This window comes from Pelodiscus sinensis, chromosome 23 (assembly GCF_052426305.1).
Source record: "Pelodiscus sinensis isolate ZL-2025 chromosome 23, ASM5242630v1, whole genome shotgun sequence".
Lineage (NCBI taxonomy): Eukaryota > Metazoa > Chordata > Testudines > Trionychidae > Pelodiscus > Pelodiscus sinensis.
In genome coordinates, this window is record NC_143074.1 from 24,694,422 (window position 1) to 24,717,463 (window position 23,042).

Sequence of the window (23,042 nt, forward strand, 5' to 3'; positions counted from 1 at the left end):
CGAGCCCTGGTTATAGGTTATCGCCTTGATCTGCTTGGGAAATAATTTTACTCCAAATGCAGCTGAAGCTTCAAAATCTAAAAGGCCTTCATTTTCAGGACCATCAAATTATTTTTCTGTCAGATCAAAAGGGCAGCTTTTCTCTCTAAAAACGTTAACGAAGCTACCTGGAGCTCACACATGTGGATTTTTCTTTTAATCTTTCCTCCTCTCCATTCAGAAAATCCCTGACCTTGCAGCCCCTCTTCTGTGCCTCTTTTTTTAGATTAACCCAAAGACTTGCACTTGTCATACTGCCAAAGATAAAATAAAAACAGGTATTTGGCTCATTTTTACTTCCCATCATCAGAAAAGGTGCTGAGGGGATAGTTTTAAAGAAGAGTAAAAAGGGATGCTTTCAGACATGAACTGCCTGCTCAGGAAATGGGAAGTGTGGATCCGAAAAACACATGGGGTCCATTATTGCATCACTTTACATCTGCTAACTCTTGTTAAGGGCATCTGGAGGTTTGTACTAGGGATGTTAAATATTGGTTAATTGAATAGTTGATTCATGTCATGAATTCATATTGGTTAGATGACTGCTCTATAGTCTCTGTGCAGTCCCTGTCCGAGGGAGAGGGGTCTGAGCTCACAGACCCAGCTCAAGCCAAAACTGAGCCGGGCTGCCTGTCCGCCTAGCTCCTAATACACTCTAAATGCAGAGCCGCGGCTGGGGTAGATCCAGGACACAGTGCAAGCCAGGACTGAGCTGGGCTGCTGACCAGCCTGCTAAAAAAATGTACTGGCAAGGGGCGAGGGGGAAATGTGTGTAGCTATAGTATTAAACTATAAGCTTTTGCTTATCCGTTAATTGGTTAATCAACTATACTATTACATTCTAGTTTGTACAGGCATCAGGGCAATGCATGCCTCTAGGAAGGAAGGAAGAAGGAAAGAACACTTCAGATGGGATCACACATTTTTGTTCTATAAAGGTTCCACTGACTAGATATGGATGGGATGGAGGACACCAACAAAACTATGTGGGCTTGCAATGTTGAAATATGTCAAAATAGACTCATGGGAGAACATTATTGGCTCACAGTTTAATTCTGTATTTTTAAATTGTGCACAAGTGCATGATGTGTCTACACCTGAGATGTCTTCTGATTTAAAGAGATACTGGAGATGAGAGAGACTGATCGGATCTGTAAGTCCCACCAGTGTAAGATAGTGTGCCAGGAAGAGCAGTTAGATATACAAAATCTTTCTTGAAGGAACAGTTTTCTTTTACTTCCTCTTTTTAATCTTTTTGGTGCCTTTCTTTTTACCAGTGGAAAAAGTGCTAACCTTTTTTATATTATTTTTACCTGCATTTGAAATTGCATTCAGACCATGTAGCTGAATTGGCGGCAGTAGCAGCTTTTGCAGAAAAATGAATTTGTATTTGAATTGGTGAAAGCAAAGTCTTTTATGGGTAACATAAAGAGATAACATAAAACTTTTAGCTGTTTTTGATATTCTGTAAAAGCTTTCATAGAAATCAAGGATATTATGAGGATATTATGAGTAGGGCCCTACCAAATTCAGTCATGAAAAACACATCATGGACCTTGAAATCTGGTCTTCAACCCCCAGACCCGTATGAAATCTGGTCTTTTGCATGCTTTTACCCTACACTATACAGATTTCACAGAAGACACCAGCATTTCTTAAATTGGTGGTTCTGACTTAAAAGGAAGTTGTTGGGGGGTTAGTAAAATGGCCCTTGTGATCTATCAGCACCTGAAACGCCATTGAGGAGTATCCCTTTCAGCTTATGCACTCTTTGGCAAAGTGTTTGGGTGTCAAGATAGGGCTGTTCCTTCCATCTATCACTAGAGCCCTGCACGGATACAAAATTTGTATCTCAGTTTGTACCAAAAAAACGAGCTGCGTGTTACCGCGTCCATATTCATGGATATCTGTGGCTATCCAGATCCGTGGATGTAAAATGGATATTTGCAGGGTTCTAGATGCAAAATTTGTATCCACATCTGTATCTGCAAAATTGAGCCATAGATACCCACATCCACATCCATGGATCTGGATACCTCTGGATATTCGTGGATTTGCAGGGCTCTGTGTCTCACCCCGCCACAGTTAGGAAACGTCATCATAGCAAAGCCCTCCACATTGTCCTTCACATTTCCCAGAGTCAGACCCTCTGTAGCAGAAAGGTCATGACAGCCCTCACTGAAGGTTTTGCCACTTTGGATTGATTCCCAACTGACCGGTAGCTGTCTGGCTTTGCAGTCTTCCATAGGACAGTAGCCACTCACTTCTCCACTCTCAGAGCAGGTCTCAGTATGTAGCCTTGTGCTTCAGGGCAGGGGAAAGCAATTTTCAAACTTCTGTGGAAGTGGCCTTACGCATGTGGAAATTTTGCAGCCACTGCTGATCATCCCATGCCTGCATAACTATATGGTCCCATCAGTCTGTGCTTCCACTGTGTTCCACTGTGTCCAGAGGATAGAATGCTGGTGGCATTTGCCAGTGACTCAACTCAAGTGCTTCACAAAAGGGTATGTTCATCGCCTCCCAAGATTCTTCCTCATTCTGGCGGACCCTGGATATACTCCAGGATAAGGTTCACCACACTTAATACGATTGCTGTAATGCTTTGATGCTCAACAGGATCCACAATGGGTTCCATGCTTACGTTGCTATGGCATCTGCGTGGATAACCAGGGGGAAAAAGGGCGTGAAGTGACTGTTTGCCATTGCTTTCAAGCGAGGGCAAGGGAGGAGATGAGTGCATTATGGGACGCTGATAACGTATCGAGAACCACCCACTGCACAGTGTTGGTCCTTGCATGTACTGGGAGCATAATCCAGAATACAAAGGGGTGCAGGAATTGTGGGATAGCTACTCACAGTGCATCATTGTCAAAACTGATGCGCCACCCGCCTGAGGATGCGCTGCTTTGAACTGCGTCGAATTCTTGCGCACAGTGGGGACATGCACCTTTGACTTTAAAAAATCGGGTGCTGAAAAAAATCAAGCTTAATAAATTCAACCTTAACTCATAGTGTGACCCACTGCTTTCTGCATTCGGGAAGGACTCTGCACAGTGTATTTGTGACCTATTTAGAGGCATTGGTAGAAGAAGAAGGGTTCTTGATTCAAGAATTCTGTACATTGAAACATCCACAGGGGTGAAGGAGAGGAAGACTAGCTGCTCTTCCTCTGTTTATGTACAAACATGTGGTACGCACATACCCAGACTACTGCAGATACTTTCTACCTTCAGACTGTTGGATCGGTAACAGTGACATGGCTTTCTGTTTTATTTCAACAGAATTCTAGAGCAAAGATTGGCATGTTACCATGGAAGGACAGCATAACCATCCACATCATCTAGGGGACCAGAACAACCCTCTTTGCAAAGTACCGGGGCCGGAATATCAGCATGATCCTCAAGTAAGCACATTTATTCCTTTAATCTCTCCCTTTTTCTTTTTAAAGACCTCTAGAGTCCCTTTTATAACTGTCTTTTTAATGTTAACAGTGTTGTAGTCTTTAAGGTGTAAAACATTTTGGACCTAAGCATCCTGACAGTGTTGCTTCAGACCCATTTTTGATGATTACAGGAGAAATATTTTCAATGGTCAAATAGCAAGCGTTTTTTGAAATTAGCTATTAAAAAGCGTGTACTGGTTGAATACTGACTTTCTATGCTTCTGTGATTCCTTAAAAGGAGGCCAAAGAAAAGACGTTGTTTGAATTGTAATGATAAATATATTCTTTATTTATCTCATTGCATATTTTAATAATGCATATTTTAGTGATATTTACCAAATACAAGAAACAGGTCACTTCAGAAGAAATTGTATGTTCTCTTTCTGTCTTCTGAGCCTCTAGGAGCAGTATTCCTTGATATTTTTTTTTTGTCTGCACAAATATATTTCTTTGTACAATGCTCTCTTGTAACTGACAATCCACCAAAGGGGTAGGAGATAAAGATATCATTAGGTCTTATTTCCAGACTAACTGCAGATTTACAGTTTAACCAGGAGATTATTTTTAAAGCTCTGTGCGGATCTGCATCAGTATCTGCAAAAATGAACAATGGATATCTGCAGATTTGCAATGTTCTAAAGTTTGTATCTGCATCCATATCCATAGCTGCAAAAATGAGCTGTGGATATCAGCATCTGTGTCTGTGGATACCCATGGATATAAAGTGGACATCTGCAGATTTGCAGGGTTCTAATTATTTTTGTTGGAATGGCTTGGGGCTACCTCCCTCCTTGGACGGTGTTTTAAGGCTGCAGATATTATTACCCACTGAGTACCTGCTGCGGTTAACAAAAATCCCTTAAAGTTAGAGAAGAGGGTAAAAGTCTTGCCGGGAATTGTAGATGTTAATTTGCCACTTTAAGTATTGGGTCCAGTGGTGTTTTGAGGTTCCTTGGATAGGAATGATTAATTAGGAAAGCAATAGCAAAACATAGATACAAGATTCCAAAAGCAATGGGTTGCCTGCATACACATATGACAACAGTGAATGTGCTTTGTGCAGTGCTGATTTGAAAATATATTCTATGGCTCACAGCCCCCTTCTCCTAATGCAGCAATTTGTCATATTAAGTCATTTAATAACAATTGAATCCCCTTGATTAATCTCCTAGAATTAGCCAGTTGCATTTTGAGCAATTAGGGTTAATTACTGCCTCATTTGGCAGGGTAGAACCCCTGTAATTATTTCGTGAACAAGATTAGGAAGTGTTCTTAAGCAGCAGATACATTCATGGCATTGTGGAGCACATGTTCGAATTTGTAATGACATAGTTAAGTGTAATTAGTAGGTAATACTCTTATGTTCCGCAGTTACCCTGACGCTGAGCAACCTTATTTCATGGAATGGTCATTGTTCAGTGAGGATTCTTCTCTCTCCTGTTAGTATCTAAATTATATCAGTGGAGGTGTCTGAGTGTGTCAACTGTTCGGATTGGAAATTGGGGGTGGGATTAAGAACTCTTCCATCTTTGCTTCCTTTTTTTAAGCCCTGATGCTGAATAAACCAGAGAAACAGAGTTACAGAGAAGGCGAAATGTTAGTTTTTAAAGTAAATTATATTGTAATAAGAAACAGAATATAACTTCCATGTGTGTCATGGTGATGATGGTTTTAAGCACTATATCTGGTTTTTCACTTGGCATAAATGTAATTAGAGAACTTCTTAATTTTGTGGTGCTTCTATGTGAAAGGATCTCAAACTACATAATTTCTGTACCATTAAATGCAGCAATCCTGGTCTTTGAGTATGTTAGTAATGCTAGCATACTGCCCTGTAGTTAGGGGTAGAAGAGGGGGAAATGTTGGTTCATGAAAAGCATCATGCCCCGTGGGGTCTTCATTGTTTCTGCAGAGCATGCAGTGTGTTGTCTTTTAAAGTCTCAGTGAAAAAAAATGGGGGTAGAGAGGAAATTGAGAGAATAAATTAATTGGAATGGTTTTTTTCAGTCAAGGTTATGCACTCAGCTGCAGAAGGGCCAGGGTTGGAATATAGTCCTGCCCCAAAGGTTTTTCCGAACAATAGTTTTCACTCTTAAATTGAAAAATGCTTTTAGCAGTTTGCATTTTACAATTTCAAACGCATCACAAAGGGTATTATCTCCATTATGTGGGTGGCAAAGTGGAGGCAGTGGGTGACTTAATGTAGCATAACAGGTCATATCCACGGTAGAGCTGGAAATAGACCCCAACCCCTTCTCTAGCTACTAGACAACACTTCCATAATAAGACTATATGTTTTTATGCCGTGCCCTTCTATAGCTAGTGCCACCGTTAAAGCAGTTCTGCACAGGTGGGAAGATGGTATTTGCTTCTCTTAATGCTGTGTGAGTTGCTAGTACCAGCATAGCTTCTCCGTTGTAGTCTGATCTTTGCTGCTGCTTGTCCTTTGTATAGTTCATATTCTGGAGCTATCCCCATATTGACGGGTACACGTCACCTCAGCATGAGATGTAGAGAAAAAATTTCTTGATACCTTAAACAACTGTATCTTGGAGCAGCTGGTACAGGAACCCACAAGGGGAGTGGCAATTCTCGAGTTAGTCCTGAGTGGCGCACAGGATCTGGTCCAAGAGGTAACTATAACAATACCACTTGGAAAGGGTGAACATAATATAATAACATTTAACATTCCTGTGGTGAGAAGAACACTTCAGCAGCCCAACACTGTGGCATTTAATTTCAAAAAGGGGAACTATTCAAAAATGAGGTTAGTTAAACAGAAATTAAAAGGTACAATGACTAAAGTAAAACTCCTGCAAGCTGCATGGACACTTTTCAAAGACACCATAATAGAGGCCCAACTTAAATGTATACCCCAAATTAAAAAACATAATACAAGAACTAAAAAAGAGCCACCGTGGCTTAACAACCATGTAAAAGAAGCAGTGAAAGATAAAAAGATACCTTTTCAAAACTGGAAGTCACATCCTAGTGAGGTAAATAGAAAGGAGCATAAACATTGCCAAATTAAGTGTAAAAATGTAATAAGAAAAGCCAAAAAGGAGTTTGAAGAACAGCTAGCCAAAAACTCAAAAGGTAATAACAAAATGTTTTTTAAGTACATCAGAAGCAGGAAGCATGCTACACAACCAGTGGGGCCCCTGGACAATCAAGATACAAATGGAGTACTTAAAGATGATAAAGTCATTGCAGAGAAACTAAATGAATTATTTGCTTCAGTCTTCACGGCTGAGGATGTTAGGGAGATTCCCAAACCTGACCCGTCCTTTGTAGGTGACAAATCTGAGGACTTGTCACAGATTGAAGTGTCATTAGAGGAGGTTTTGGAATTAATTGATAAACTTAACAGTAACGAGTCACCGGGACCAGATGGCATTCACCCAAGAGTTGCGAAAGAACTCAAATGTGAAATTGCGGAACTATTAACTCTGGTTTGTAACCTATCCTTTAAATCAACTTCTGTACCCAGTGATTGGAATATAGCTAATGTAATGCCAGTATTTAAAAAGGGCTCTAGAGTCGATCCCGGCAGTTACAGACCAGTAAGTCTAACATCAGTACCGGGCAAATTAGTTGAAACAATAGTAAAGAATAAAATTGTCAGACACATAGAAGAACATAATTTGTTGGGCTAAAGCTGGGCAAAAGGAAAATCAAGTCTTACTAATCTATTAGAGTTCTTTGAAGGGGTCAATAAAAATGTGGACGGGGGGATCCAGTAGATATAGTGTACTTCGACTTCCAGAAAGCCTTTGACTAGGTCCCTCACCAAAGGCTCTTACGTAAATTAAGTTGTAATGAGATAAGAGGGAAGATCCTTTCATGGACTGAGAACTGGTTAAAAGACAGGAAACAAAGGGTAGGAATAAATGGTAAATTTTCAGAATGGAGAAGGGTAACTAGTGTTGTTCCTCAAGGGTCAGTCCTAGGACCAATCCTATTCAACTTATTCATAAATGATCTGGAGAAAGGGGTAAATAGTGAGGTGGCAAAGTTGCAGACAATACTAAACTGCTCAAGGTAGTTAAGACCAAAGGAGACTGAAGAATTTCAAAAAGATCTCACCAAACTAAGTGACTGGGCAACAAAATGGCAAATGAAACTTAATGTGGATAAATGTAAAGTAATGCACTTTGGGAAAAAATAACCCCAACTATACATATAACGTGATGGCGGCTAATTTAGCTACAACTAATCAGGAAAGAGATCTTGCAGTCGCCGTGGATGGTTCTCTGAAGACGTCCACGCAGTGTGCAGCGGCAGTCAAAAAAGCAAACAGGATGTTAGGAATCATTAAAAAAGGGATAAAGAATAAGACAGAGAATATTTTATTGCCCTTATATAAATCCATGGTATGCCCACATCTTGAATACTGCATACAGAGGTGGTCTCTGGCATTAGAAAAGGTTCAGAGAAGGGCAACTAAAATGAATAGGGGTTTGGAACGGGTCGACTATGAGGAGAGATTAAAGAGACTGGTACTTTTCAGCGTGGAAAAGAGGAGACTAAGGTGGGATATGAGAGAGGTATATAAAATCATCAGTGGTGTTGAGAAAGTGAATAAGGAAATGTTTTTTACTTGTTCTCATAATATAAGAACTAGGGACCACCAAATGAAACTAATGGGCAGCAGGTTTAAAACAAATAAAAGGAAGTTCTTCTTCACACAGCGCATTGTCAATCTGTGTAACTCCTTGCCTGAGGAGGTTGTGAAGACTAGGACTATAACAGGGTTTAAAAGAGAACTAGATACATTCATGGAGGTTAAGTCCATTCAAAGCTATTAGCCAGTATGGGTAAGGAATGGTGTCCCTAGCCTCTGTTTGTCAGAGGGTGGAGATGGATGGCAGGAGAGAGATCGCTTGATCATGATCTGTTCGATTCACTACCTCGGGGACACCTGGCACTGGCCACTGTTGGCAAATAGGGTACTGGCCTGGATGGACTTTTGGTCTGACCCAGTATGACCATTCTTACGTACTTCTAAAAAAAAATGTGGAGCTATAGTTCTGGTACTCTGGTGACTAGATTTTTTTTTTAAGTTGGAGATGTATATGTGGTACCTTTTTATTATATGTTCATTAGCCCATTTGTTTATAAACCACCCAACCAAGATGAATAGATAAAAATGGTAAAATGTTATGACTCTTTCATAAGCTGACCCGGTATTTCAGCAGCTGCCAAACTTCCTGGCTCACCAGGGTATGCTGCTGGCGTGTCGGAACTTTTTGTTTGCCTGGAGCGTCTGCAGGCATGGAGCCCTGGAGCTCCCAGTGTCTGTGATTCACTGTTCCTGGCCACCAGGAGCAGCAGGAAGTGGCATCCAGCATGTCCCTTGGTCCACACCACTTTCTGAAGCTCCCATGGCTGGGAATGGCTAATCGCAGCCACTCAGAGGTGAGCAGCTCTGTGCCTGCAGACACTCCAGGTAAACAAACTTCCTGGTGCGCCAGCAACTTACCCTGATAGGCTGGGAGAGAAAGTGAGTTGACCCCTGTTGTAAATACTGTGGCACTGGTGTCAGTCTGCTACTGCGTACTGTGAGCTCTTTGTGCATGTTGACCACTGGACCTCCTAAGTCTATAGCCAATCTGAAAATGTGCGCAGAATCTATACATTTTATTACAAATTTCAAATTGCCACAGACATGCCAATCTACAGGGAAGCTTTGAAATAAACAAAAGATCGATTATAATTTGACAGTGATAAAGCAGGTGACGTTCCTCTGTAATGTCCTACAAAATCTGTAACTAAATTATTTTCACACTAGTATTTAGAATGAATAATAGTTAAATAAAGAAACAGTCTTATGCAGCGTTCAAACGTAAAGTGGTTGAATATACAGAAGTAAGCAATAATAGCGCTGCTGCTTGTGAATTCTGTATTGATGAGAAGCAGGTAAGAGAATGGTGAGAAAATAAACAACACTAAAAGACATGCCAAGAAGCAAGAAAAAATGTCCAGCAACATGCGCTTAATTTCCTGGGCTGGAGAAAGATCTCAGTGATTGGTTTGCTGAATGTTGACAAAATGGGTACCTCCTCACTGGGACTGGAATTCATCTGCATGCTCTGCAGATGTCGAAAGACGACAAATACAAGTCAGTAAAGTCATCAATATTTATTGCATCAGCGGGTTGGTGTACTCGCTTCATGAACTGTCATGGTCTCTGTCGTCATCAGTGAATAAAGATAGCATGCAAGCTGCCAAGAGACCTGGAAGAAAAAAATGGAATCTTTTTAGCCATTTATTATAAAACACTGAAAGGAACATGGGCATCTGGTGGCTTAGGCAGGGGATGGCTCTGCCTTCCCAAACTGCCAGCCTGGCTCCTCCCACAGTCCACCACCAGAATGCCTGCTATAGGCGTTCTGGGGGCAGAATGTTGCTGCCCCTAGCGCCTGCCCTCCCCCGTGTTCCTCGCTGGGGAGGCTGGTACCACACAACACCTGTCTTCCCCTGGTGCTCTGGGAGCTGTGTTGCATGCTTGCTCCCCTCAGCTCTCTGTCTCTCCCCAGTGCTCCTTGGAGCGTTCAGCATGCTGCCCCGCTTCTCTGCCCTTCCCCCGTTGCTCCAGGGAGGCTGGGGAGCACTTGGCATGCTGCCCCTCTTCTCTGTCCCTCCTTGGTACTCCAGGGAGGCTGGGACATGCTTGGTGCACTGCTCCTGGGGGTGCCATTTATAATTCCCCGAGCCATCCAGCTTTTTATTCAGTTTTTTCTACTGAATATCAACTTGCCTACAAATTCTAAGTTAGTACAGGGAAAGCTTTGTTATCCGGCATTGCCCACAGCAACAATACTGCTGCATTTTCAGATGTGTGCACCTCTCCTATCCAGCAGGCCGTTGTGGGACTTCTGACAGCTATGCTCAGCAGGTGCCTCCTTGTCCCTCACCCTGACGCGAGCTGCTGGGAGCCGGATCTGCTAGTTGTGGGCTGGGGCAGAGCAATAAACTTTATCTAGCACAGTCAGTTAACCAACAACCCCCATTCACCATGAATGCTGGATAACAAAACTTTCTCCGTATTTCTCTTTGCTGTTGACTTTTCATTAGCCAGTACTAAGTTTTTGTGGGTAGTTAGGGATATTAAATATTGGTTAATTGAATAGTCTATTAACTTCATGAATTCTTATTGGTTAGTCGATTATTCTATAGTCCCTAGGCATCCCCTCTGTAAAGAGGGCGGGGGGCAGCAGCTGAGCTCCAGGATTTGGCATGAGCTGGAACTGAGGTGGGCTGCTTGCCTGCCTGGCTCCTAATACACTTTAAATGCAGTGGGACTGAGCCGGGTTACTGGCCAGCTTGCTAAAAAATTTACTGGCAAGGGGTGAGAGGAAATGCATGTAGTCTACAGCATTAACCTATAAGCTTTTGCCTATCAGTTAATCGACTAAACTATTAAATCCCTAGCAAGTAGAGAAGATAACATTTCAAACTGGAGTCAAGTTGTTCATCCAACTTCAAATTGTAGCTAACGATTCAGATTCCGAATATCAGACACTATCATACTGGTTTTGGAAGCTGTGAAGCCCAAAAGCTGAGAGCATACAGTCATCAGCTGCAGTCATTATCAAAATAGCAATTTGATAGTTGAGCAATAATTCACATTTTACAAGCCCAGCATTTTCCTGTTCTAGTTGGTGGAGCTTGGAAAGCCTATATTAAATCAATTATTTTTTTGTGTATTTTAGTAAATCCACACCAGAAAAAAAATTTTATCTCAAAATTTGATAACAGATTTTTTTTCATCAAGATTTTATGTTATGGATATGCATGTACATAAAAAGATTTGAATGGCTGATCATAAATCAGTCCTTGTGATACATATACAGTATACTGCATATGCTAAGGCCTTCCCATGTACCATCACATATGTTTTTCAAAGGTGGAATTAGTTTATAGTAACTGTCATTCAAATGAAATGTGCAATTTAAAATCATGGAAACAGTTGCCTTAAAATTAATGATGCATTGCAAATATCAGGGAAAAAAAAACTTACATCCAGCGTAAAGATAATTAAAATTCAGGTCAGAAGTCTATGACTTAGTCAGGCTAAATTTTTTAATGAGATTTCAGAAAATTAATTGGGTGAATGCTTTTTTTGTTCTTTCATAAAAAAATATTGAATTTAATGCTCATAGGGGAAAATGTTGTTATTGGTAACTGAGGAGTGTAATGGCTAACTTAACTATTTGTTACCCTAAAGATTCTTTAAAAATTGATTAAGCCAGAAATATTTTGAGCAAATGTATGGCCAGTGCTGACTTCCTTTTATGCCAAACAAGCTTGAATCAATCAACAGAACTTATTAGTTATTAACATTAGCTTTTATTGTTTACACAGTAGGCAGTTATCACAGGACTTTCCCATCCTTTAGCCACACCCAGTCTCAAAATCCCCCATACCTCAGGGAAGTAGTCACATAGATGCAGCTTCATGTAATGTTGTTGTTGTGCTGAGATTTTACTGTCTAGTTTCACATCCTCCGGTGACCACGGTGTCCTAGTCTGTGCTGATCTCTCTAGTCTAAGCATTATGCAGTAGGTCTCGACAGTTAGGGTTTTTAATAATAATAGTGAGAATTTAATATTAGCAAAATGAATTATGTCAGTCTCACCAGAGACTGAAAAAGTCTATCTGCAGAACAGTTCTCTTTCTCCCATGCCTGAAGAAAAACCTTACTAAGGTGCTCGTTTCAAAATTCTTCAAAAATTCTTTGCAGATTTTGGCTCTTTATTTCTGCTTGTTGATACCTGCTGTCCTTCAGGAGAAGTTGAGCAGTTTTGATGCTGGATGGAAGCACTCAAAGATGTCTGCTGCACCTACGCATTCTAAGATATGTCTTAGAATACCACCAGTACTTTCCACTTGGGTATTTGTTGCTAAGACTCCAATCTCTGCAGCAGTCTGTGGAGAAAGGCACTGATCAGATCTGTGTGTTGTATCTGATGGTTGAGAAATAGTCCATCCAAAAAAAAAGATCAAATTTGTAAGAATCCAGATGCATCTGTGTTCTGTTTTGCATTCTGGCTCGTAGGATAACTTAAGCTAGTTTCTAAACATGAATGTATTAGAAAATTGTCTTTTTCTTAAAAAACAGAGGCACCTTCTAAGTCTAGTTCCTTGTGTTAGTGTAACAGAGCCTCCATTGCTTAAAGTGATAATAAATTAGAACATACCAAATCAGTGAGGGGAAATCTAGGTGAGTGAGTGGGCAGCACGAGTGGCTCTCCTTCATCTCAGTGGGCCGCAAGATTGGAGTAATGAAGACTGTCTCTTGGGATCCAGAAGTTTTGCTATCTGCATTTGCAGTGTGTGCGGCTTGAACCATGGCAGCACTTCGATTCGATGCAGAGGGAGTGCCCGGCTCTCTGTGTTGTGTGCGGTCAGCAGGCACCTCACTTAGCGTGCCCTTGCTTTAAGTGCAGAGTGTCCACTTTAGTAATACTGGTAGACAAAAAACTATGTGCACAAAAAACTACGTGGATTAAAGGTCTGAAAACGACCTCTGAAGGAAATGGGTTTTTTAGTTTGGAAAAGAGAAGACTGAGGGGGGACATAACGGATTTCAAGTACATAAAAGGTTGTTTCAAGGAGGAGGGAGAAAGACAAGAAGCAGTGGGCTTAAATTTCAGCAAGGGGGGGAGGGGATTAGGTTGGACATTAGGAAAAACTTCCTATAAGGGTAGTTAAGCACTGGAATAAATTACCTAGAGAGATTGTGGAATCTCCATCACTGGAGATATTTAAGAGCAGGCTACACAAACACTCATCAGGAACTTAATACTTAGTCCTGCCATGAGTGCAGGGGACTGAACTAGATGACCTCTGGAAGTCCCTTTCAGTCCTGTGATTCTGTAATTCTGTGACGTGTACTTCTGCAGTTCTGTCTGTTCTTTGACAGCTTGCTAAACAGTAATATTGAGGGTTGAACTGAGAAGGACCTAAGGAAAACACTGTTACTTTTCAATAATGAAATTCATGAAATAGATGTATAAGGGTCAGAATAGTAAATTTTCCTGGGTAGATATTTATTTACAAGTCAAGTCAATTGTGTTCCTTTCCTTTGTATCGACAGTCCAGCTTATACACCGACAGAAGTCACCTTTAGCATTAGCTATAAGAACACATAGTAAGTGGTTAAATTTTAAATAGGCATGCAGAAAAATACAGTCAGTGGGGAGTTTCTTGGTATGGTTTGATTTGACCTGAGCATGCTCTTTGGTTCATGTTGTAATCTAACATCCTCTCCTATTTTATATGAAAACGCCGTTATTTTAATTAGGTCTGATAGGTTGTGATAGCAAATGCAAATCTAGGTCATTGCATATGTAAATGTGCAGCTGTAGTCTTGGAGTATGCCAGAACATATCAGATGAGGTGTCCAGCCATCACCCAGTGTTAACTCCAGCATGGCAAGCAGACTTTCTCTGCTAATCATGTTGAAAGTGGTAAGGGGAAGGAAGGAGGGAGCGAGAAATAATACCACCTCTACCCATCATTCCATGAGCATTATTTATTTTTCGAGTTAAGTTATTGGATATATTTCTTGGCATACACTTAAACCAAGAGTATTTTATGTATGAATGTATGTTTTTAATGCATATGTAGGGCACGACAGTTTTTGTAAAGCATATGGCTACCATTCATGTTAAACATGGATCTCTTTCTTTCATTGAGGTATCCATCATGTAGTAGGCTAAGTATTGGCATGTGTGGTGATTTAAAAGTTAGTGGGACACAAATTTGAATTTGATAAGTTTCATCATCTGCTGTGTACATTTCAAACAGTTAGTTTGTGCAAACATTTCCCAGTGCCTTGTAAGGACTGTATGCCCTGTGGTAAGTTTAAAATTGGCTGGAAATGCTGCCATTTCTTGCATTACTAGAGTGAAACCAAAATAGCAAATCAGCTGTACTTGATACTAAGGATGTTAAATATCGAGTAATTCCACCAACTACTCGGCTAGTTGATAGGCACTTTTTCATTCCTCCTTTGAAATGTACAAGAGGACCCCCTGGGAATGCAGAACTCTGTGTGCAGCCCGGGGACAGCGGGAAGTCCAGCTGACTCCGGGCTGCACTTGGGTGCCAGCTTTGAAATGTACAAGTGGGATCAGCTGTGAGGCACTGCTGCTTTGAAGTACCTCCTCTTATCTTCTCTCCCCCTCTCCCCACCCGTTTGCTGCCTCTATCTGAGAGAGGCAGCAAGGGAGGAGGGGATCGACTAGTCAACTTGACTATCCTATAAGCTTTTGCTTATCGGATAGTCGACTAGTCCTTAACTTCCTTACTTGATACCATTATTGAGATAAGCAAAGACCACGTGTTTTGGTTGGGCTTGTATCTTTCATTTTAATGTTTCTTGAAATAGTTCCTTTGAGATCATAACATCTGAACAAGTGAGTCGTGTAGAAGGCACATTGCGGCACCACTGCAGCAATTCCTTCTGGTCAATTCGGTGCTCCAAAATACAGATCCCCCCCACCCCCTTAATTATAAACATTCTTGTACTGACATCCAGTTACTTACTTCATAAGTGCTCTGTGAAGCTTATGATTGTTTCTTTAAATAAGCACATCTTGAGTGTTTAAACAGAGAGAGACCTTGTTTAGATTAAACTCTTCATATTCAGTTAGTACAATGACTTGACTGTATAAGAAAGAATAGTAGAATGAATCCGTCCTTATAGAAGTGACTGTATAAAGACAGAAGAGCAGGGAAGCTTCCATTTTTACCTATTTACCAAGCAGTGCGAATATTTGTGAACAAATCTGTGTATTCTCTTATTATTATTTTACCTGTGGGGGGGAAAAAAAATCTGCCCAGAATCTGATTGTAACCCTGTGAGTTACAAACTCCAAACACAGCAAAACTCTTGATAATCCAGTTCACTTTACTAAAAAAACCCAAACATTTTGATTCCAGCCCACGTGAGAGGTATGGTCGGACAGTATGCTGGATTCCATACAAGTACAAATTTTTGAGATGGGAAAGAAACAAAGCCTGAGAATATAATGGTTAAAAGAAAATACTCCCTGTAATTAACTTCCAATTTCCACTTGACTGACCTTTTTTAAACTAAATGCTAGTCGTTAATTAACTTAATTGTTTGTATAAGTTGTTATACTTGAGTTAAAATTCTAATTGTGGTTCTTCAGCCCAGAGTAATAACATTAATTTCAGATGGTAGTATAAAGAGTGTTTAGGAGTTCTGGGGGGTGGAAAAAATTCACCCTTGGCTTTGATGTTTCAAAAACAATTACTGTGTCACTTATCTTTATAGGAAGATGAGTGTAGTTTTTTTTTTTCTTTTAGGGCACTTAAACTGGGAAAATTGATGAAGATGACCTGGAGTTAAATGCACAATCATGTGCCTACTTTCATTAGGAGCTTTGACTAAATCTTATAGTATTGTGATATTTTCATCTTGACTGGAATTGATAACCATCCATATGTATATTTCACCAGTGGTGTAGTCTTTTGAGAACTATCCTGTATTGTAATGCTCATTTAGCAATCCTTGGAACAACCATGGTGGGGAAGTAGTTTAAACACGTATTAAAAGGCATAGCAACAAAACAAACTGCCAGTTACAAAATGACGCAGAAAAAAAGGGGCACAGGATGAAAGACTTCGATATTCTTTTAATTTCCAGTTGATTACACAGAATTATATTTGTATATCATAGTTGTTAATACAACCAGTCCATGTCATACTTGTTAATACAACCAGCCCTATATCTCCAGTGGAATAGCAGTCCATTGTTGTTCTGTATTTGTCATGTTGAAGGTGATGGTGGTAGTTGAAAATGGTTTGAATTTGCTGAGCATGACAATTTGTATAACAGTCTCTTAGCTCAGGGGTGGGCAATAATTTTTGATGGAGGGCCACTCCTAGATTTTGGAAAGTGGTGAAGGGCTAGGGTTACCAGGTGTCCAGTATTGACCAGGACAGTCTGGTATTTTAGCCTCCTGTCTTGTAAAAAAAAAAAATCAAAAAGTACTGGACACCTAAAATGTCTGGTATTTTCTGATTTTTTTTTTCCTGGCCAGGAGGTGAAAATACTAGGTGCTTACCTGGTTCTGCAAGGGGAGCTCTCTCGCCTGGAGCAGGAAGACAAGATGGTGGATGGCTGCCGACAGACCAGTAGGGCCAAAAGGCCTCAAAAGCATTTCTTAAATGGGCCATGCTGGTGGGTTTTTTGGGGGTTTTTTGTTTGTTTTTGGCTCAGCAACTTTGGTCTCCCCCTTTTTTTCTCAGCAGAATTTTTTCCCCATTTTTTTGGGGGGGGGTGTGTTCGGTATTTTTGGTTAAACCATCTGGCAACCCTATCGAGGGCTGCATTCGTCCATGATATTAATGGAAGAGGGGTAGGGTCTGAGATGGAGGTTGGGTGCAGAAGGGAGCTTGGGGTAGGGGATTGGGTGCAGGAGGTGGTGTGTGGTCTGAGAGGAAGTTTGGGTGAAGGATGCAGTTGTGACCTGGGGCACTGAACTGGGGTGCAGGGATTTTGTTTGTGACCTAGGGCAGGAGCCTGGGGTACAGGAGAGATACTGGGGTTTGGGATGTGATGTGATCTAGGGCAGAAGGGGGTTGTGACCTTGGACAGAAGATTGGGGTGCAGAGTCTGGGAGGGGGTATGGGTGTAAGGGAGGCAGAGGATTTGGCTTGTGGGAGGTAGGGGGACATGAAATTGAGGGCAGAGGGTTGGGGGAAGGGAGGGGCTGGAGTACCAGAGGCAGGCTCTGGCTGGGAGGCTTACCTGGGTGACTCCTGGCCATCAGCCCCAGCAGGGTTCTCAGGCTGCCTGCCCCGCCCCTGCACAGGCTGCAGGGACCATGTGTGTTGGTGAATAAGAGCCTAAGGGGAGCAGGGAGTGGTGCTTCACATGTTACCAGTTCTTCATACAGGCAGTTCCCATTGGCCGGAAATCGGCCAATGGGATTGTGCTGGGGATGGGAGTACCCCGTGAAGCAGCAACTTAGAAAAAGAAATGGATGTGGCAGCTGCTTTTCTGAGTGCTGTGTGTGGTGGTGCGGAGGGTGGAGAATGGAGCAAGCAGGGAGTCTGCCTGATGCTCCCCACAACGTTCCTGGGCTGGATCTGGTGGCTTGGCAGGCCAATTTTGGCCCCTGGGCCTTATTTTGACCAGCCCTGCCTTAGCTACATGTATTTCAAAAATTCTAGCCACAGAAGAGATTAGGCAGTGGTAATAGTAGGGCTGGCTTCTTGCCTCCGAATATACATCCTGGGCACCTTTGCCGGGATGGTCAAATAGGGGCTCAAATGGCAAATAATTTATGTTCAAAGGATGAAAGTGAACAAAAGATTGATTTACAAACTGGTCTATATTTTATTTTGTTACAATAATTCAGAAATGACTTAAGATATTGATACTTGAAAATACTGTACTAGGCATGCACAGCAACTTTTAGTCATTAATTTTTTCCTTAAACATTGGTTAGCACTGATGTTAATTATAGAAGAGACCAGAATGACTCTAGGGAGTAGTTCCTGGTCTGTGGAGTACATAATGCTTGTTATATTGTGTATACCTGCCTAACCACATATTTACCTGAGATTGCTTGAAAGTAGAATTCAATCTGTCCCTGGTGAAAATAATATGCAAAGTTGATCTGAGGGCAAGTAACTGGGGAGACAGCAGTTTGGACTAATTAGTTATTTACACATGAGACCAGCCTACTCTCTTTATTGCCTTTTTTCCTTATTTTAACTAACTAAAGTAGACAAGTAACATCAGTGGAATTAGACTAAAAATGAATATATTTACAGATAAATGTGTCCATAGATTAATCAGTCCAGATTCAGCTCTTGCACATCAGAAATAAGACCAAAAGTATTAGCAGGATTACGGTTTTATTTTTATTTCAGGACAATTGTTCTGTAACCATTAGAGTTAACTAATGCGCTCAGATTTATGTTTGGATTTTCTATGGGTAATATTTTAAAGTAGTGACAAGTCTCGGAGCGGTAGCCGTGTTACATCTTTATCTGCAAAAACATCTGATGAAATGGGAGTTTCCCCACAAAGCTTATGCCCAAATAAATCTGTTAGTCTTTAAGGTGTCACAAGACTCCTTGTTGTTTTAAAGTAGGTAATACACAAAAGTGCAGAAGTACATAAGAAGTGAAAGAGTTTGCCAGCGGTGTTATGGAATGAAAATTTTGCTGCTACAAATATTACGCAAGATTTAAAATTCTTGCAGCCCCCAAAGAAGCATTAGATAAATTGACTGTTTTTATTTAACTTGATCTGAAAGGCTATGTTGCTTACTGGATCTGTAAAACAATCTTGTGAAGTGTATGGGGATTTGCTGGCTTTAATATGCAGTCAATCCATTTGATGCCACGTAACAGTTTATTTTTCTACACTGATACATTTTGTAGGACATCCTGGATCTGTGCTGAGTTTTCCGCAGTGGCACTGAATATTCATTGTGGTCAGTACTTTAATGGAAGTGGTCTGAAGCAGAAAGGGAAAGTTGTGATCAGAGAGAGAAATCAGCCACTTTATGGAAAGTGGAGTTTTCTTTGGCCTCCTGACTTTTGTACTCCCGGTACAGTGGCACAATACGTACTATGATTATCTCAAGCCATATAAGGTGTTGGCTGTGAGTGAGAAAAGGAGAGGGTGTGGAGAAAAACTGGTGCATGTTTTTGTCAGATTTTTCTAGTTCACTGGCTGTTTTTATTTCTTTTGAATAAACAGAGGCATTTGACATCATATCCATATCACTGCACCTTGGCAGATTTTCAGATAGAGAAAAAGATTGGCCGTGGGCAATTCAGTGAAGTCTACAAAGCAACTTGCCTTCTGGACAGAAAAACTGTGGCATTAAAGAAAGTTCAGGTGAGCGTTTAAAATTGTAGTTTATTGTATTGCAAGTAAAAGAAAGATTTGAGATGTCTACTTACTTTGCACAGATGTGACAGTGAAGTGCTTGCTTCTCCTTGAGAATTTTGTCACCAGTGGAAGTAAACCAGAGGAACAGAAAGCTGTTTTAGAAGTCCTTTTCTCCTTAATTGCTATTGTGAACATTAGTTTATTTTTGACTTTCATATAGAACAACACCTTTGAAAGGCTCAAACAAGTTTCATAAACACTAATTAAGAGGGATAAAGCCTATTTGATGCAAGTACTATCATACCCGTTTCACAGATGGATACATGAAGACAAAGATTAGCTGGTTTACCTAGTGTCACAAAGTGAATCAGTGGTATTAACTGGGAGCAGAACCCAAGCCCTGACTCTCTGCTTTCTCCGCCTAATCCTCTTCCTTGGTTATTCCACGTAGGGCAGACACATCCAGAGTGTAGTTAATGTGCTTGTGCCACAAAATCTTGATCCCTTGTGACCTTTAGGTCTAGAAATGGCTAGACAATTTTGGTATCACCAGTGTAAGGATTGACATTTCATACTACTTTTCATTTTCCTTTAATTTTTATGAGACTATGGCCATTTCAGTTTTGATTGAAATTATGTATAAAAAGAAAGGCTTTAATATGCACAGCCATAAGATTAGGAACCTGGCATCTTGATATGTGCTATCAGACGAGAATACTGAATGTGAAGAAAGGCCGGATGACTGAAAAGGGGCAGATGGTTGAGGATGTAGAGTAAGGGATGGAAATGGTAGCTCACTGCTCTTCTCATCTGAGTCATTAGTGTTTGGAAGTAGAGGAGCAGCTGACATGATGAACAAAGATATTCCAAGGCCAGACTTTCGTTGATGGAAGACAAAAAGAAATTAGTCGTTTTTCTACTATCATTAGTTATATTGTTTAAAACAAAATTCTAAAGACATGTCATGCAAATATAGTACGAACTTGTAACTTGGATTAAAGTATAATGTAATGTTTTGAAAAGTGTTTTGCTTGAAGAAATTTTTCTTTAATCCTTCAGCAGATCTTTTACATTCCCATTATCAGTGAATTGCTTTCCGATTATTAGAGAATGAATATTAATGCTAATTAATCTTAATTAATGGAGGGGAATCTGTGAAAGGAAGTACAGCTCTGAAGTGTTTAAAGAGAGAATAGAAATATATTTTGTGCACAATGTGAAAAGTGTTAAATTAAGAAGCTCTGTTTTTTAAGGTCACCAAATAGGCAAAACATCCACAAACTAAAATCTCATTTTCCCTACTATTTAGCATGTTGCCAATAGGTGCTAATGTTAATTTTTCTGCTTGCTAATTTGTAGTGCTTTTAAAACAAAGAATATGTCAACCAGATGCAAGTCTGGTGAATACAATAGGATACTTATGCCCATTAAGAAAGGCAAAGCAAGAAAACCAATGCTGCTTTTAAAATCTGACTACAACTATCTGGTTGCTTGATTTTTTTTTTTTAATATTTCACTTTTGCCTTACATTGAAGATATTCGAAATGATGGATGCCAAGGCCAGACAGGACTGCATTAAAGAGATTGACCTTCTGAAGGTAAGAATTTATACAGAGACTTAATATTTAGCTTTTCCTCTTTGAGATAATTTTGTTTTCTGTCCATCCAGGCAGATTACTGTTTGTCTTGTGTGACAAATCAAGTTAGATGACACATATTTACAACTCCTCTCTAGAGTTTGCAGTGCATTCCTCTTTGGTAGTAGGGCAATTTACCTAATTCGTTTTTGTAGACATTTTGTGCAGTACATGCCCTTTGGCTCACCTCTTAGATGTTTTTAGTTCTCTGCCCTTTAGAGCTCTAGGGCAGTGGTCCTCAAACTTTTGTACAGCTGATCCCTTTCACACAGCAAGCCTCTGAGTGTAACTTCGCTTATGAATTAAAAACACTTATTTATGTTTAACATTATTACAAATGCCGGAGGGAAGTGGAGTTTGAGGGTAGAGGCTGATTGATAGCTTGTGACCACCCATCCCCCACAGAATAACCATGTGACCCTGTGAAGGATCCCCCAGTTTGAGAACCCCTCTAGGGTAGTATCCATTCTGATCCTTTTTGCCTTGTGCACATGTTTATTTTTTCACTTCCATAGATCTTGCATACAGCATGGTAGGTACACTGGCTGGGAGGTAATTTTTCTTACCAGTGATTATGCATTGATGCTGGCCAAGTTTTGGCCAGAGAGTATTGTGTATTTGTGTGCAGTCTATGTGTCTGAGTCCTTGTGTGAACTGAGATTATTGAAGTGCTGATGATTTATGTTTTTTTCCCCACAGTACACACATCCCTCTTTTTTTCTATAGTAATAGAGGACAGAACAAATTTAAATACGCCACTTTGTGCCATTTTTACTCAAGGAGATAGGCTCTGCCAGTAGGTGATGAACAAAATAAAATTTGGAAATTGGTGTCAGGAAATTAGTGCAACTTGCCTCTTCTGGCTCTCTTGACTCTGGCTAGTGGTTCGGTAATCAGGTAGTTTATACCCTGATAGACTTTACATGTGACCTCTGGTAATAAAAACCCAGCTTCAGCTTCTGCAGTTGGATCATATGGTTGTTGCTGCTCTGTCATGACAAGAATGAGTTTTAATCAGTTAATGTGCAAGGGTCTACCTTTCCAAAGCTACTGCCACAAGGGCATCTATCGGTGTGAGTTTGTGTATACACAAATTGATGGCCTGAGGAGAACATCCTGCAGTAGCTTCATGGTGGTAACAGCTGGAATTCACACCAGCGCTTATCCAACTGGAAGCCATGTTATTTCATCTCTCTTTACATCTGCAGAATGGGGTGTCAGTACACCAGTAGGAATTAGCTCTTCCTCCAAGTATCAGATATCCTACTCCTGTAGAGGAAAGCCTGGTCAGTCTGCGGCAGTTATATGATATGGACATACAGTTAGAATTGTATCAGAGCTGTTTGTGTGCATTTAGTCTAGCTGCTAAAGGGTGTCTAATGAAAGAGAAAATAATGCCACATTTACAATTCACCAAGAGAATTTAGTTCCTGGCAATTCAGCTATTACACAAGGATTGTTTAGTTGGGGGCATCATCATATGTTTGCCCTGGACTTATTCAGGATAGTATGTGCAAATTTATCAGAATCAAAGGTGAGTGAAAATAAAATATCCAAGATGACAAGGGAGCCTAGACGGTCAATTATCATCCTAACTGTATGAGATGACTAGAGGCAACTCCAAATCTTTCTGTGTAAAGCTCACCAAGGAGCCAGATGTCACGCTGTGAATACTGTACAGTCTGGATTGTGAAAAGCGCAGTAAGAAATGGTATGGCATGTCGAGATAATTAACACTTCTCCATCCACTGTATTGCTGTTTAAAATTTGTTTATTTCCTCCATTTTTAGCTCTTTGACGACTCTTGTTCTCACACTATCTCTTGGTATATGTGTTTTCAGCTGGCAGAATTGAGGGCCAGATCCAAATCCCTTTGAGGTCAATGGCAGTTGGATCAGGCTGTAACTTAGCCAGAATGTGCAAGTTGGGCAGACTTACCTGTTCAAGATCAAGTAAATTATGGTGTGTCCTGAAAAATGTGATAGCTATCTTCTAAAGAACAACAAATATGCCACATTTGTGCATCACA

The 23,042-nt window shown here is 40.6% G+C and overlaps 1 protein-coding gene across 2 annotated transcripts in view; it reads left to right on the forward strand.

Annotated features, from left to right (window-relative positions):
* NEK6 (NIMA related kinase 6) overlaps window positions 1-23,042 on the forward strand; it is a 125,201-nt gene that overhangs the window by 52,580 nt on the left and 49,579 nt on the right. For both annotated transcript variants that reach the window (XM_075905661.2, XM_075905662.2), the window contains 3 exons: window positions 3,324-3,445; window positions 19,242-19,382; window positions 20,912-20,974. In XM_075905661.2, coding sequence (XP_075761776.1) covers window positions 3,353-3,445; window positions 19,242-19,382; window positions 20,912-20,974 — 297 coding nt within the window. In that variant the 5' untranslated portion in view covers window positions 3,324-3,352. The remainder of the gene's footprint in view (window positions 1-3,323; window positions 3,446-19,241; window positions 19,383-20,911; window positions 20,975-23,042) is intronic.